Here is an 18,160-nt window from a genome sequence, read left to right on the forward strand (position 1 = left end):
AGTAGTTTTCTCCGTCCCTTTCAGCAGAAAGTTTCCCGAAAATGGATAGATGTAATTATTCCAATAAGAATGCCTAAAGTACACGTGATCGTTTTGTTAAGGCTCGTTATAATATTTATAATAATATACAATAACTATTACACATATAATTATTAATGAAAAACTTAATAACACTTAAAAAATAAAAACTTATAAATAAAAAATTTGGCCTAGGTCGTGGTCGCTCGGTAGGGTACAATGTGCAATTGTTTTACAAGGGGAAAAGTTGTTGTTTATATCCTCGTGCTAATATTGATACACGAGTAAGTGAAAGTTCCAAAAAAAAGGACAGGAATCTTGAAAGTTGCGAGGGTTTCAACTTCAGAGCATGAGGCTTAGAAAAAAACCTTTGCTACCAAATTAAACATTTCTTTCCACACCAACGCGAGGAAAATACTTAAACCATTAGAAATCAAATCAAATAAACGAATGCTGTAATTATTTATTATTAACAATCACTTAATAAATGTACCTAGCTTTTGTTCACTAAGTATACATTCTCTATACATTCATTAAATTAACACAAATAGGCACGTCACGCTCAGCGTTTTGGCACTTTTATATGCAATTTTGATTATGGTCAGTCAGGATAATCCGAGCGAATCATATTGATCATATGACTAGTCGATAGAGTCTGTGCAGAAGAGTCGTGGAATGTAAGGGAGCCCATACATTTCACGACTCTTCTCTTTCCGCACAGACTCTATCTAATACCTTTAAACGAGCAATTCTTGTTTATTTATTTATTTATATATATATATATCAGGGGTTTCGGGGATCTCGGAAACGGCTCTAACGATTTCGATGAAATTTGCTATACGGGGATTTTCGGGGGCGAAAAATCGATCTAGCTAGATCTTATCTCTGGGAAAACGCTCGTTTTCGAGTTTTTATATGTGTCACCAGATATTTAATCACCCAGATATTTAATCTTTACAAGAAATAATAATTTTCACACTCGACTTCAAATAACGGGGTATTTTTTTTACATCATTTCATAATAAAAACAAAGGTGTGTTACTAGTAGATTGTTAACCAAGGGATGAAAGGCCCTCATCAGCCCTATAAGCGACTTACTTACCCACACAATGACGCATGTACAGACGTGTCGTGCACACATATAATATAAACGCAAATGATTTTTGATGTAGGTATGGCGTGTTCCAGTGGTATCTACTCAGTAGGTACCACCAAACCGAGTTGGTAGTAACTATTGGGAATTATTTTTCCCAGTAGTTACCAGCGGTAACGACTTGGTGGTAACTAGTGGGAATAACTCGTTTTCGGGGTTGGTCCTATCAGTAAAAGTTGCTCAGTATAATCCCAAAACCTCCCTGGCAACGGGAATGCACTTATTTTTAGGCCAACATGTATACCTAGCTAGTGACCTAGTGTGAATCATTAATTAAAGTTGACGAAGAAGAAAGTTTGTCAAGGAAATTTGAATGTGAATTTGGTCTGCGCTTGCCCGATAGAGAGTGGGAGAACGTTCCAACATCAGCTCTAGTAGCACGGTCGCATTTTTATCATTTATCACCATGCCTGTCACGTTCTAACAAGTATGTAAGTGCGAAAGTGACGGGCTTAGTGATAGTGGATAAAAAATGGAACCGTGCTGAGCCCGCTGCCCTAGTAGCACGGTCGCATTTTTATCGTTTATCACCATGCCTGTCACGTTCTAACAAGTATGTAAGTGCGAAAGTGATGGGCATAGTGATAGTCGATAAAAATGGAACCGTGCTGAGCCCGCTGATAGCCTATGCCTGTACATGTACCTACATACTATGCCTTAAAACAGTTTTTTGAAAAGATTTCACTATATTCGGACTACATTAGTCGAGTGGCGAGTATTTTAGTTGACTAAAATCGGTCAACTGACCAAAAATCGTTCGCACTACAGATGAACGAGTTACAAGTAGGGCTTCCAATACCGGTATCCCGGTATTTCGGGATCCCGGGATCCCGTCGTTTTAAACACATTTTTCAATACCGGTATTTTTAAAGGCAATACCGGGATCCCGGTATTTAAAAAAATGAGGGAAATGCGCAGTATAAACCCTTTAAATCCATTATATTCGGCTGTATCAAAGCTTACTAAAGGTCAGATGCATCTAGAGTTAGACCAAGAAAAGTCTGCAACGATATTGTTAGCACGCGCAGTGCAAGTGTTATATTAAACGTCAAACTTCTATGAAATTATGACGTACACAAATAATACTTGCACTGCGTACTGCGTATGCTATCAAAATCGTTGCAGACTTTACTTGGTCTAACTCTGGTCTCTAGCCCGCATTTTATTATTGAAACAAGATCGTTGCCTAATGCGTCAGATAAATATTTGGTGGTTGATGGTGGATGAATCCTGAAGTTATGTGAGTGATGAATATGAATATGAATATGATGAATTGATGATAGTGACATTAACATTAACATAATTAGTTCTTGTAATTTTATCAAAAAATAAAACAAAAGAGCAGGGATAACTGTAATAATGGCAAACCAATTTTGACGGAAATTGGTGAGGTGAAGTTTGGGTAAAGTCAACAAATTGGATAAAATTATTGCCAACCTGGAGTGTGAAATAAAATTATTGCAGATGGCGGCATTGATTGTTAATTGTTGTAATAGCTTTTAGGACATATCTGGTATTCCAGTGAGCCTTTCTAATTCCCCTTTTTAATAAAACTATATATTTTTAAGCGATTCATATCCAATACCGGGATCCCGGGATCCCGGTATTGATGAAGACAGTTTCGGTATTAATACCGGTATTGTGAGAAGTCCGGTATTTGGAAGCCCTAGTTACAAGTGAGTAGAGACTACGTTAATTTAGTCAAGTAGCGAGTATTTTAGTTACTAAACGTGTCTGAACACCAAAAATGTAGTCCAGGAGACTAGTAAGAGTTAGTGGGCTTTGATCTCGGACTGTCTAGAACACAAAATGACTAGTGTAATATTTTGTCTATATCTCTTTTAGTCTACATCGCAAACGGTCTAGAACACAAAATGACCACATATAGGTAGGTTACGTTAGTTAGGTATCTTCAAATGGCCGAAGGCCAAACCGCACAGAAATAGGAGCCCCGCGGCAGCGGGGCTCCGTCGACATCGCTAACGTAAAGATAAACCGACGAAATGTAGGTAAATAAAGGTCTAAATAATTGTAGTCATTTTGTGTTCTAGACCGTTTGCGATGTAGACTAAAAGGGATATAGGCAAAATATTACACTTGTCATTTTGTGTTCTAGCTAGACAGTCCGAGACCAACCCGAATAATTCGCCGACTACTCGACTAAATTACTAATTATTATATACGACTAATTTTTAACAAGCAGAAACGTCTGCGATCCATGCTATTAAGCTTAGAATACATTTAAAAGTGGAAAAATTACTGTCTTACGCTCTTACGGTAGATATCGCTCGGGTCCCCTTGACCCATATGGTGGAAAGATTTGCTGGCTATGGATGAGGTCTTGGTGGCTCAGATGGCAGAGCGCTGGAGTATCGATCCATAGGCCGTGAGTTAAAGGAGATTCACGGTTCGTGCGCGGTTATAAGTTTCAATTTTGCTTGCAGGCAGCGATATAGGTGTAATTTTATACCTAAATCTGACTTTTGTGAAGGAGTGAATTTTCTGTACGGTAGTACTATTAGTTATTCTGTGATAGTAGGATGGTTTTAAAATGTCCGAATCTACTATATACTTATAATAGAGAGATTCGCGGCGATGAATCGCATTGTTATCCTTTGTTAAACCCAACCGCTAATTACGCGTGCAAAATGAAACAAATAACAACCAATGTGACGTTCCACGGCAAAAGGTACCTTATGGCAGTTGGCGCTTACGTCGCATAGCGCCGCAATAATAATAGCGCGCGGCGGCGGAGCGGCGCTTATAATAGCGTAAGCGCCAACGGCCATAAGGTACCTTTACCCGTGGGACGTCACAAATGATTCCACACAGATAACATCCTTACTGTTTTAAGAATAAAGTTGAAATTACATTAGCAGATACTCGACATAGAACCTTTTGGACATGAAAATACCACCGGGTGTGGTATTTTGTTAGTTATACATAACTATCGTCTTGGTTATAGTTTCTTAACTTATGTATAAGTTATGTATAAGTTAAGAAACTACGAGATCCCACAAAGAAGTATATATGTACATCACACTATTCACACTAATATACCGACAAACAGACATAATTTGCGGGTTTTATTTGATTAATCACCATGTACTTAAGAGTGGGTTAGTAGACTTAGTAGTAGGTTAACATCAATAAATTGCTCTGATAATTAGATTAAGATAATATGTACCTATGTAATACCTAATTACTAAGTGCTTGTTGCTAGGCCTACATGAATAAAGTATATTTTGAAATTGAAAAAATTGTTAATAGGTATTAGGTACACAATTACATGCACAATGAAGAGCGGAATTTCTTTTTAGGAAGAATCCTTTGACATGGCGCCTGGCCATTTGTAAGACGTAATTTTCATAGTTCATTGATCCTAACAGATTAACCGTGAAAGGGTAACAGATTAAACATGAAAGGTACTAAATCCTGGCGTAATCAAAATAGTTCTAGCGTAGCGTTTTTTCTTAAAAACGATATCGATACGGTGAAAAATTAAAGCGCCTGAAATTTTTTAATAGCAATGCAAAGTGTAAAATGTGTAAAACTCGGAACCCACAAATAAAATGGCTCAATTTATAATTGAATATTAAAGTACTAAAAAGGTACTAAAATTTGGCTTTTATAGAATTTATCAATAATCGCGGGATCATAGCGTAATAAAATACACCCGCCATTCTGACTGTCAGGTTGGCGGGTGTAACGTTTTTTGGTAATAACTTTAAATACCGTGAGGTACTAATTTTTTTATATGAGGTACCAAATAGTACAAATTAGGTACTAAAATATGGTATGCTTTTTGTTTACTTTTGTTTACATACACCCGCCATTCTGACTCTCACACCGAAATCGTTGCGCGCTCGCTTCGCTTTCGACTCGCTCGCAAATCGCCAGTGTGGTAGCGTCTTATTTTACCTTTTTGCTTTGATATAAAGTGTCGCTTTTGTTGTTGTACACATACAAACAGCAACACTTTTAACTGTCCATCGATGGACCTTATGCCTTTTCTTATTACAAAAGGCACCGATATAGCACCGAGTAGCACATTGTTAATTGTGAACTCTCAATATAATTGATCACCCGTGGTCAATTATTTGTGTTGTTGTGAGAACATGTCACACACACACACACACTTATTTATGACTCTGTTTTTGTCTAGGTTTAAGAATTATGTATGGTGCTAAATTTTAATTCAAAAGATCTAATATAAAGATGTAATTCCAATAAAATTATATGTGCAATTCAGATGTATATAGATTTGTTATATAATAAATAATATAAATATACATAACATCATTTACATTAAAATCTTTTATTTAAAAAAACATTAAGATGAGAAGCAGTCGTGTAAATAAAATAGTTTCGGTATTGTAAATAAATAAACTTTATTCAATTTTTTTTTATTAAACAATATGTTCTGGGAAGACAGTTAAAATAATCGAATGACAATACATTATTTGTACCTACCTATATTGATATTAAAATATTCATAGCAGTATGTTATGCTATAGGTAATCATATCTAAAATGTATATTTCTACAACCTGTCAAAAGAAATATAAAATACAAAACATTCGTATGCAATTTTCTATTTAGCAGGACTTAAACTTAATACTATTTAATTCTCCTTTTGATTAGGCAGATATGCTTAGTATTTGTAGAATCGTATAGTAATCGATGGAGCCAGCATGTAGGGCTAAGATGGTCGGCTGTTTATCAGTTGTCACCGTGCCTGTCACGGTCTAACAAGCGCGCGCGCTAGGGTTGCCAGATGGTCGGGATTTGGCGGGATTCTCCCGATTTTTAGCTTGTGTTCCCGATTCCCGACAAAGTGGAAATTAATGTCCCGAAACAGCTGCACGTTATAAAACAATAATTTCAAGTTCCGAACTGTCGTCGAGCGAGCGAGCGACCCGTGTCGAGCGCGTCAGAGTTATAAAAAACGTCTATGGGCAGAGCAATTTACGTAGTGCCAATAATGTAAAATATCGTTGTTTTTAATACAATTAGGTACTTTAATTTGAATGTTTTCTTTTTCCCGGCTTAAGTCTCAAAATCCCGAAAAATTTATATTTTTTCCCGATAATAGCGCCTTTCGATCTGGCAACCCTAGCGCGCGCACGCTCTGCTCAACTCCGTGCTCGAGGCACACCCGGAGTGGGATTTGTTTGCGAGTGCAATTGGACGACTGATGATTGAGTGTAAGAGAGTGATAGGGCGAGAGATGCCTGTAAGTAGTATTATATAATGTTGTTATGTAAATACTTGGGTACCCTATGTATAAGTATTACTGTCTCCCAATTTGTGCCGCTATGGCTTTAGCTGTTAAGGTACAATTGTCAACTTAAATAATAAACAATAAGTATGTAAGTGCGAAAGTGACGCATGACATGACAGGTGATAAAAATGCGACCATGATACCGCTGCTGGGCTGCATAATACAACTTTCGATTCTTCCGTTCTGAGCATAATCGTGAAGCATAATACATATAGCAAAATCTTTATTAATAAAATACTGTTTTTATACAAAGCCTAAAAATAATTTTGTAGAAAATCGCGACATTCATAAAATCCTACTTAAAGCTAAAATTCCTTTTCATGCTATTATATTATTGCTTACTTATATATTTTGGTATAAAGCCTAACACAAAATATTGAAAATATATATTTTATTTGTTAGTACTACGAAGGAATGTTGTAACATCAGTTAAATGGGGGGAAATTGGCAATGCTACTTAGTCTAAAGGGTCAGACCTCAATATAATATTTCCACCATGGTATGTTGCATCGTTGCATCATCTCTGACACCCATCATACACCCGTTAAAGGGCTGAGCATGATGGTAACGTCGAGCAGGGATCGGAACCGGTTTTTTGCAAAAACTTAGAAATAACCATATTTTACGAATTATTTTATACTCGAAATGTAGGACTCAGTTGTGTTTTTAGGTTACGACTTCGTATTATTAGATTGCCCAATTAGAAATGAAGTCATTAGCAAAGAACGAAAAAATACAGTTTCCGTTCCCATACAAAAAATACCGGTATCCGATCCCTGACGTCGAGGAAGGAAGGACATTTACAACGATATTCAGTCAATAAACCTTCTGATATGCATGACCCGCCTACGCCTAATAACCTCTGAGGAATTTCCACTACGTACGGTCTGGTCTCTAACCACTACGGACTACGGCGTAGCAGTCGGTGCGGGACTGCGCAGTGTTATACTTTCTTGTATTTCGTTCACGCTCTCGTCTTAAACAATGAACATTAAGTCTTTCTCGCATTAAAAGCCGCATTTCTAATTTTCTACCTACAAATTACATGTTGTAACGTTTAGCTATTTATCTATTGAAAATGTAAGACTCGACTTTTTGTCATAAATACATGGCGATGTCTGCAACTACACCAGAAAGTTACTCAGGGGGCTATCATAGCCATGGAGACAATACTTACAATACCTCTGCCAATACCAACCCTTAATTTTAAAATGTCACGAGAACTAATAAATTAATTTGGTAACCACAATGCTACGAAATAAACGAAAAAGTGGTGAACCTCTCCGTCGAGACTCGAACTCGTGACTCCGGGTTACCAGCCCTTCGCTCCACCAACTGAGCTACCAAGACACCCATTGACAGCGCTCGAGATAAGGAGTTTTTCCCAGGTTTTTCCACTTTTCCTTTATTTCTAAGCATCATGAGAACTTTTGTAATACTCTTATTCCAAATGGATTCCTCTAAGGGATACGCACAGGAACTGCCTTCGGAGGTCGTACACCGTTGTCAGGTGGAACATTATGTTGCTGATCACTACGATGTACTCCGAGAACCCAAACAGCGAATACACTGAAAAAGACATACAATTTTATGATTACACTCAACATAAATAAATTGAAATCAATTTTAACTACCTATAAAACTCCCGTGAGATTCAAACATATTAAAATTATTTTAACGCTATTCTACTTTATTATTATATAGCCCTTTATTCTGAACATATTTGTTGATTTTAGTAGTAATTTTAGTTTTGAATATTTATATGAAGTCTCTTAGTTCAGTGTGCCTGTCGGCAAAGGCCTCCTCCAACTTAATAACACATGTTTTAATAAATTGATATTACTTTGATACATACAGTCAGCAGCAGAAGTTGCTTAGCGGGCGAGGTGTTCAAATCAAAACTACCTTGACAGGCTCTTATTCTCTTAACAATAAAGTCGCGTCAATTATTTCTGCTGACTGTACCAACTCAATGAAATAGTTAAAGAAGTACTGGAATTTCAATGATGTTTTTCAGACGCAAATTAAATTTAAAAACTTTATCAACAGTTGATGAGTGAACTTGAAGTTTTAAATAAAATCCTAACAATTGGGATGGATATGGGAAATACAAAATTAGTATAATTCAAAAATAATAAACCTTTTAAGAATGAAAAAAGTAGTCTGAATACAATTTACTTGTTACATTGAATTAAACTATATGAAAACTAAACAAGCCATCTGTTCTGAAACCCAATCTCTGTATTGAGAAACTTAATAAGTGATTTATCTTTGATACAAATCTAATGCTAAAAATATAAATGAAATGGAGAAACAAGGGGAGGCTGTTTTGTCCAGCAGTGACTTGGATACTTACATAATCTAACAAAAAAAACTGTCTAAAGCTTACCATAAGGTTCACACAATCTGTTATGCCTCAGGAAGAAGTATGCAGCGAAGGCGAAAGAGCCGATGTTGACCACAAAAGCTCTCCACTTGAGCTTGACGGACTGCATCTCGGAGCTGGACACGGTGGCTTTCCGTCGGTACTTGGTGAGCATCATGCACGTGAACAACATGTAGAACACTGATGTCCCAATGAACATTTTGAAGCAAAATTCATGATATGCTGAAATTATATATAGACTATTTTACACCACAGTGGGATATTTCACAAACTTAAATATTATAAACTCTTAATGAATTAATGCAAAGTCAATCAATATTCCGAATAAGTAGCAACATTCAAGTGTGGCTCAGAGCAGTGATTTTTTACTAATTTTCCTTTATCAACCTTACACAGCAATAAACAGTTTAATAAAATAAAATAAATCCATGGTTTCTCATAGACAGCAGATGGAAACAAGACAATAAAATCACTAGTACTAAAGTTCGGATATCGCTCAAAACCCTTCAGTAGGTCATTGCAGTTGACCCAGCAAATAAAATGCATTGCATAATGCAAGGTTACTCACGATAATGCAGGGATGAAGTCCAATGTGTAAGTCCTAATAAAGATAAATTTTCTATAATGTTTAACAATACTGCTAATTTGATAATTATTTCTAGCTTATCGCTTATAACGTTCCTGTAATACTCCCATCTCAGGTAAATTATGAAAAAGCGCATAGGCGCGTGAGCGTAAACAGCCGATCTCCATATCGAACTTTGAGGCTCATAGTTCCCTATGGACGCTGATATAGACGGGAACACATTCGGCACATCACAGTGTGTTTTATTCGCATTTTGAAAATCTTTGTACATAGTCATCAAAACGCAAGTTATGAACGCGAACAGCGGCAGCGACACGGTGACGACGCACAGCTTCGTGACTGAAAGTCGACAGAAATATCGTCTTTTAGTCTCATTATAGAGAGGGATATACATTTATTTTCCTTAACTACAATAAATAGTTAATACTGTATCTACACAGTTTGAGCAAGTTTTGTCAATAAAAGACAAAAGTGGCTTAAGTGACAGCAAGCAGTGGACATGGAAAATGACAGTTGATAACTGTCGTTTTTTGTAGAGAGTAACTAGTAAATGTCCGGATTAAGCCCTTGCTACACGGTCGCCGACAAGCCTTCTAACCGTCTGACCTTGGTCTGTCCTTGGTCAGTTTTGGTCAAATTTTGTTGGAAACAACTGTCTACACGGTCCGTCCAGACCAAGGCCACGCGGTCTGAGGGGCTTGTCGGCGACCGTGTAGCAAGGGCTTTAGATGTACGAGGGGTGTTCAAAATATGTTCATACCCTATGTTCATACACTTAAAAGATCGATCAATTATTTTTTTTAATCCTGCATAAAAATATTTTTTATCTTTGGTGTAAAAATGCTCCTCCACTGCCGCCTTCAATGCTTCATCATCGGAAAATTTATTTCCACGCAGATCCTTTTTAAGATTGGGGAACAAAAATAAGTCGCTGGGGGCTAAGTCCGGACTATACGGTGGGTGAGTAACAGTTTCAAACCCACATTCAACAATAGCTGCCTTGGCAATATGAGCAGTATGGACGGGGGCGTTGTTATGCAGAAGCATAACACCTTTGGTTAACTTTCCTCGCCTCTTTTCTTTGATTGCATCCTTTAATTGACGTAGAATGTTAGCGTAGTATTGTCCTGTGATATTTACACCTTTTTCTTTATAATCGATCAGTAATACTCCTTCACAATCCCAAAATATCGTGGCCATGACCTTGCCAGCTGAAGGGATGACCTTGAACTTCTTGGGATGAGCTGAACCCTTAATGTGCCACTGCATGGACTCTTGTTTACTCTCTGGGTCATAATGATGAACCCAGGTTTCATCTCCAGTAACTATTCTTTGCAGCACCTCATCAGGATTTTCACCGCACAGGTCAATAAAATCGGAACAACAAGCTACACGCATGTCTTTTTGAAGCCGAGTCAGCATTCGCGGAACCCATCTTGCACTTACTTTTGACATATTAAGATGGTCATGGATAATATCATGTACGGTACCAATAGAGAGAATGGTTACTTGTGCTATAGATTTTACCTTCACTCGACCATCTTCCAATATAAGTTTTTCCACTTTATCAATATTTTCTTGTGAAGTAGCTACTACAGGCCGGCCAGGTCTAGGGTCGTCTTCAACACTCTCCCTTCCACGTTTAAACTCGCTTGACCACTTTTGAATGGTAGATAAAGAAGGAGCAGACTCACGGTAAACACAATCCATTTCCTCTTTTATGGTTTTTTGATGTTTACCCTGTTTTGTCAAGAATTTTATCACGCATCGATGTTCTAATTTAGTTAACATTGTCAATTCCCACATGATGTTCATGTTTGTTCAGCAATTGCAGAAAAACAAAAGAACATCTCGCTTCGAATTATACTTTTTTTAAATGTCAATGAATAAACCTTAGCGGCCAGTAACGAAAGAAATTTTAGAAGAGGTTGTAACATATCAATACCGAGAATATTTTGAACGCCCCTCGTAATGTAACACCTTCGAAAACATTTTCATGATAGAAATTAATGTTATAAATATCAAATTTAGCTTATTGTAATACTAAGTTATATTTTAAAATATTATAATCTATAAGGTTTTTTTAAATATACTGGGTCAACCAAATCTTGTCAGTAAATAGGAACAGAAAAAACTATACTCATCCTTTTCTTTTGGGTGCTAGTACTAGTGTAAGACAAAGATAGTATGATTTTCTCTGTCTATGTTTGAAATCAAACAGACCTTTGACACACTATAGAACATTACAGAAAAAATATCATGTATTTGCTTTTAACATGTCTGATTAAGGTCTGATTACATCATTACAATTAGGACCGTAAATAAAAAAAAACACTTTTTACCAGCAAAATACATCTAATGTTGCCATAGTAAACTAAAACCCGACATTTATTTGGAAAAAATTAAACGAAATTAGTGACCTGTAAATTTAAGTGCAGTATGCAGTTGAATGTCACGCTAATAAATTCCATTTGGCACTGCAATCAATTGTTGTGCAGTGGTTGTGGAATTTGACTAGTGTATTTAACCCTTCACCAGCATTTGGGTATGATTTTGACAACGGTTTCTAAGTTATATCAAGCTCTAACTATATAGGTAGGGGTGATCACGGGGTGATATGACACTTATTCGTTTAACACATAAAATCCTACATATGATACCTATCAAAGATAGGCAAAGTTGGAACATGCGCGTACAAGAAAAAAGTTAGGATACTTATCGACTAAACTATGACTAAACTTCTCTATGACAACGTAACAGGCGGTACTGAATGTACCTAAAAGGAGTATGAATTTGTGAAAATCGCATTATTTTGTGACTAAAACTACAAATGTCCTAAAGTTATTACAAAAACCTGTCTCAGATCAAACACACAAAAATTGTATTCAAGAATGAACAGAGGAATATTTAAAGATAAGAAAATGAAAAACAATGGAGGATATATTGAATAAAAATATATATGACGATAGGGCCCTGCTGAAGCTTGCCCCCGACTACGTTCCTACCAACACTTTGCTCCGGCTTGAAGCTAGACGAAACATGGTAAGTACCTACCTACATCTGTGTCTTCAGTAACACTAAACTTGATTAATTTTTTTATAATTACTAGTAATTAACTCATATCCGTCTATTATCTATATAAAGTAGCCCAAGTTAAATTGGGGAATTACCGAAATCAACTAGGGTATTTGGGTTAAATTATCTAATTTAAGTTAGGGTTGCGTTCTGATTGAATATTCTCAAGCTGCAGAGCTGCCGCGAAGATAGAAATTGGAAATTTCTCTATATCGTACCTGTCGGTCGATTACTGCAATGGCGACAAAGATTCATAAACTTTCGTCGAATTTCGTGTCTCGCGTAGATTTCCTGAGGTCATACCGTAAAAACCGTAATTTTTTACATCTGCCTCTCTATCGCTCGATCAAGATTCAAGAGGGATGGAAAGGCAGGTAGAAATTTCGTTGTTCGTTTTTCGCGGTACCTATAATGCCCTATCCGGCCTATCTCATGATGGAAACCGAAGATGAAGGTGGGCATAGAAATTTGATACCTAATGGAAAAGAAGCTCTTTAAGTTTGCGCTTGTTAGAATTGTCTTTAAATAAAGCTTAGTACAATCGGAAATATTAATTTGTATTGCAGTTATTTTTCTGACAAAAATATGTTTTTGTTGGCAGGTGAAGGATACTCATATACACGGGAACTTTACATACAACCATGGTCAAAGGTAATTTTTCACAATGACATAAGTACCTATTGAATATTTTTCTTCACACTCACAAAATGATCTTATTTCATTAATAGATGTAAGTATTTATCTATTTATTTTTTCTACTCCAGCACTTAAATATGTCAATTAAATGACTGACAGTGATATCTAAAGCAATGTCATTTGAATGATTTGTCTATAGGCTCATAAGATGACTGCTAGCAGTCATCTTATGAGTATAATACAACTGCTTTATTTTTTTTAAAGATACAAGTTCCGATCATCTTGATTGAAAGAGGTATGGTTTCATTTACAATAATAACTCTTTTTTTTTTAATAATAACTCAATTTTTTTTAAATAATAACTCTTTTTTTTTAATAATAACTCTTTTTTTTTGCTGCAGCTGTCATAGAAAAAGTAATGTATGCAACAGCTCATAATTGGTTCTTAAAATTCTCGGGTCTTTTTTTACAAAACTCGACTACGTCTCGTTTTGTAACTTCGACCCTTGAATTTTAAGAACCCTTATTATATCACTGTTGCATAAACTACTATAACCTTTATTGCACTATTTTATTTATTGCACACAAGGGTCTAAAACCCAGTAGTTTCGGAGATAGAGGGAGAGGGGGGAATGGTCATTTTTTGCCTATTTTCTTGAATAACTGCTAAACTATTTATCCTAAAATTATTTAAAAAAAAATTGAGATTCTTACAATGAGCTCTTTTATTTGACATGTAACACGATATAGTTTGAATAACTTTATTTTTTAATTTTCTCATTTACCCCCCAAAAATGGCCTCCATATTTAAAATTCATTTGTTTACGTTACATCCGTCTTTGGGTCACAAATTTACTTAATTGGTCCAGTAGTTTCGGAGTAAATAGGCTGTGACAGACGGACAGACAGGCGCACGAGTGATCCTATAAAGTTTTTTTTAAGGGTTCCGTTTTTTCCTTCTGTGACAGACGGACAGACAGACGCACGAGTGATCCTATTCCGTTATTTCCTTTTGAGGTGCGGAACCCTAAAAAACCGTAGGTACTTATTAAAGTTGTTAAACTTTTTGCGATATACAACCTTTTTTTTATTAAAGACAAATTAAAAAGCGTGGTTTGTTGACAATGATATTTCAATGTAGGCATGATGTAGGCAGTATTTTATCTAAACAATCGTATTATTTATTTACTAGTTTACACTAATATTCCAGTGTAAGAAGAGGTTTTTGTGTATAAAATAAAGATTGTCGTTAAATAATAAAATGCGTCGTATACAAATATACTAATTATCTTGGTTTGGTCTGGTTCCAAGAGTGCTACACCAACAGGTATTGATTAATAAATAGGTATAAATAGTAAGGTTACCTACCTACCCTGCCTATAAAAATACTTTCAAGATCCAAAATCAACATCATCACCATCAGTATCAAACGCACAAATATTGATCGCAGAAGAATTTCTTTAAATATCTTTATTTTTTTCTAGGAAAAAAACAAAACTGTCGAAAGAGCAGGTTAAAATGAACAAAGAGATAGAAAAACTCCGTAATAGCTTTCAACGTATGAATTTAAAAAATGAAATAATGTTGAAGAATAATCTGCAACCTAAAACTATTATAGAAGATACTATAACAGTTCATGAACAAACAAATACTATGAATGGGTTAAATTTCTGCAAAGATGTTGTTGCATATGGCGATGCCAGTCGTCGAGCTAATAACAACTATCACGGAAAAATAAAAAATAAGAATACCCTCTATGAAACTTCTGAATCCACACATATAGAACATAATAATGAAATAATCGAGGAAATTAACTATGAAACTGCCATAAGTGTAGATTATGAATTTCACACACAAGTAGATGATTTATTACACAACCAAACAATTTTTTTAAATTTGCAAGAAAAAAATGTTGCCGTAAATGATTTTAATAATTTAAGAATTGAGAACAGTAAAGAATTAAACTTAGACACGCAAATGAGTGATTTGCAAAGTGTATTGATAATGATGGCTATTAATTCAAACTCCAATGAAAATGACCAACCAAAAGTTAATCAGACGAATGAAGAAATTATGACAGAAGCGAAGGATTTGGTGCTAGTGTCTACATCTATTGAAAAAGAGACAACGCCAGACTTTCTAAACATTACTCCAATAAGAATCTTTCTAACAAGCCGTTTGGAGCTGCTTGTTAAAAAGTATATTACAAAATGGCGAAATTGCGTGAAAAAACGAAAAGAATACGTGGCTCAACAAAGACAAGAGGCGATAAAAAGATTTTTCGACAAACTGGAGAAAAAGAAATCGGAGAAAAATCAATCCGAGGAAACTAAATCCAAGATGCTGGCGAGGGACTACTGTACCTACCAACATAGGTAATGTTACAAGACAGTTGTTTCTTATTATTATCACAAATTGATTTGCTAGGGATTACAAGCTGTAACTGTAAGTTGTAAAATCTTATCTCCTTTTTATATTACACTATGTCTCACATTACAGATATAAGATGCAAAAGCACATTATAGCCCTCCAAAAAGCAAAGCTAGAAGAACAAAACAGGTTGATCGACGAGCTGAAATACAACAAGATCATTGAAGCATCTAAACAGTCAGTGGATGAGATGAAACAGGAAGTTCGGAGGACCTACTATGAGTTAGATCGGCATCTGAAACCGAAGATCAAACTGTTGTCGAACGAACTCAAGATTCCGGACATAGAAGGTATTCTATTTTTGCTATGAAGTATTTTATTAGGTATCTTATTCATTTGTTTATTATAGAGTTCGATTTCGCCAAAAAAATTACTTTTAGATTACCAATACATAACTGAACACAATATTTTCCTACAATTAAGAAACTAAAAGGAGAGGGGAGGCCTTTGCCCAGCAGTGGGACACACACATAGGCTATTAAAAAAAGAAACTATTGAAATGTAACAATATCGTTTTTTTTTTCACAGAGCCATCTCTTGTGCTCCACTGTTTGAAGGTGCCTCAGTTTCTGCAAAGAATGGAGAAGAGGGCACGCGAGAGGGAAGAGAAACATGCGATGATACGGGAAAGAAGGAAGCAGATGGAGGAAGAACGGATTCGAATGAAACAGCAGGTAAATATTTGATAAAACTTGTATGCAGTCTCATAGAATAAAGATGTTAAATATTTTTTTTAAACTTTTAACAATTTTGCAAGGCGGAGTTAGCAAAACTGGAAATGGATAAAGAGGAGAAGATAAAAAGAATAATAGAGCTAAGAGAGAAAAGGAAGAAGGAGAGGATGGAAGCTATAAGAAAGAAACAGTACGCGGACAGAATGCGATCTTTAATAGTAATGGCAGACTTGCATTACGAGAGAGTTTTACTGGCGAAGTACTGTATACGACCCTTAAAGATGCTGATGGAATTGAAACGTGACAATATAGAGAAATCCAAAGCACATTACAAGTTCCAGCTAAAGAAAAACATATTTTTGCACTGGATGTTCTATACCGAAGACATATGGATTGAGAGGAACTATAAGGCAGAAGCTTTCCATCGGAAAAAGCTTCTGAGAAAGACGTTTGAGGCATTAAAAAAGGTAAATTGCTGGTTTCACACACCGACACTCGCTTTGATGTTGACTCCTAGACACAAACTACAAATAATATTAGACCGCATTATGAAGCCTTTGATAAAGAGCACGAAGTGTACCACAACCGAGCTCTATTTTAGACCATTTCATACTACATATATGTTGTTGTTCAAAATCAAAATCAACATCATCACCATCAGTATCAAACGCACAAATATTGATTCTCCTGAGGATGCAATTTTTGTGTCGCAGAAGAATTTCTTTAAATATCTTTATTTTTTTCTAGGAAAAAAACAAAACTGTCGAAAGAGCAGGTTAAAATGAACAAAGAGATAGAAATAGACTTGGTCAACCAAATCTTATCAGTAAAAAATGGCGCGAAATTCAAATTTTCTATGGGACGATCGATATCCTTTCGCGCCTACATTTTTCAAATTTGCCGCCTTTTTCTACTGACAAGATCTGGTTGACCAGCTATAATAGCACATCAGTCACACCTCCAAAGACATTTTTCTGTTAATATTTTTAATTTACACGAGTATTAGTCGTAATTGTGGGCGTAACTGAAATAATTGGACACGCTACGCTACCATATAAAATTTGTACGGGAGGAGCGCTTACGTGTTGGCGGTGTTGGTGAACTCGATTGTCTTATATGTACTCCTTCTAGTGGTTGGGGAGAAGAATTTATAGTTTCTGAGTCATCGTTACTTTATATGTTTTGTAGTGTTCAATTAAATTCTTTATTTTTTAGAATCATCGGGAGTACGTACTAAGAAGACAAGTGGCTGAAGACTATTACGATTTGTACGTGACTCAACTAGTGTTTAGAAAGCTGCGTGAAAACGTAGCTATTCTGAGTAAAGAGTATGAGGTTAAAATGCAAAAAGCCACTCTTTACTATAACAGGTACCTAAATCATTATCGGTTTTACGAGCACACCTTGTACTGTTCCTGTTGCTACATTAATGTTTTTAGAAACGTTAATTAATATTGCTTTTGTTTATAAAATTAGGTAGGTAGGTATTACCTATACATTTTTTTTTGCAGAAATCTGCAATTCAAAATAATAACCTGCTGGAGAACTTTGCCCGCACTGAACGCGTTGAAGAGAGAGCAAGAAGCGAGAAAAGCGAGATGGAGAGAGAAAGTGTTGCAAGTCGTTCCGGACTACATGCCTCCAGACGAATGAAATATAATAACTTCTACCTTCATTCATTGGAATAATTTGACAATTCGTTACTTACACAGACAAGGCATCCTCTATCCTCTAGACTGAGCATAGTAACGCTACCCCCTCTGCCACGAATATACGGTAGTTTTACTCCATCTTCGAGTAAAAGTGTCAGAACAGAATCCCGTGCCGTGATTGGTCCGTGTCTTTGAACGGACCAATCACGGCACGGGATTCGCTCACCTCGTCCCCCGCACCCCAGTATTTTTGGTAGCATCGGTTTC

At 36.0% G+C, this 18,160-nt stretch overlaps 2 protein-coding genes across 2 annotated transcripts; one reads left to right on the forward strand and one right to left on the reverse strand.

The window, feature by feature from the left end:
- Positions 1 to 7,884: 7,884 nt before the first annotated feature.
- LOC134654541 (post-GPI attachment to proteins factor 2) lies at positions 7,885 to 9,885 on the reverse strand. Its single transcript, XM_063509993.1, has 3 exons — positions 9,409 to 9,885; positions 8,844 to 9,062; positions 7,885 to 8,023 (listed from the first exon to the last, which is right to left on the reverse strand). Exons 1-3 carry the CDS (start codon positions 9,818 to 9,820, stop codon positions 7,896 to 7,898), a joined length of 759 nt encoding a protein of 252 aa, XP_063366063.1. The 5' UTR covers positions 9,821 to 9,885; the 3' UTR covers positions 7,885 to 7,895.
- A 2,449-nt stretch (positions 9,886 to 12,334) lies between these two features.
- LOC134654551 (trichohyalin) lies at positions 12,335 to 17,894 on the forward strand. The gene is made up of 8 exons (XM_063510005.1): positions 12,335 to 12,468; positions 13,103 to 13,152; positions 14,622 to 15,512; positions 15,637 to 15,857; positions 16,096 to 16,241; positions 16,325 to 16,708; positions 17,457 to 17,611; positions 17,753 to 17,894. Exons 1-8 carry the CDS (start codon positions 12,358 to 12,360, stop codon positions 17,892 to 17,894), a joined length of 2,100 nt encoding a protein of 699 aa, XP_063366075.1. The 5' UTR covers positions 12,335 to 12,357.
- Positions 17,895 to 18,160: the final 266 nt, after the last annotated feature.

Source organism: Cydia amplana, chromosome 1, assembly GCF_948474715.1.
Source record: "Cydia amplana chromosome 1, ilCydAmpl1.1, whole genome shotgun sequence".
NCBI classification, from domain to species: Eukaryota; Metazoa; Arthropoda; class Insecta; order Lepidoptera; family Tortricidae; genus Cydia; species Cydia amplana.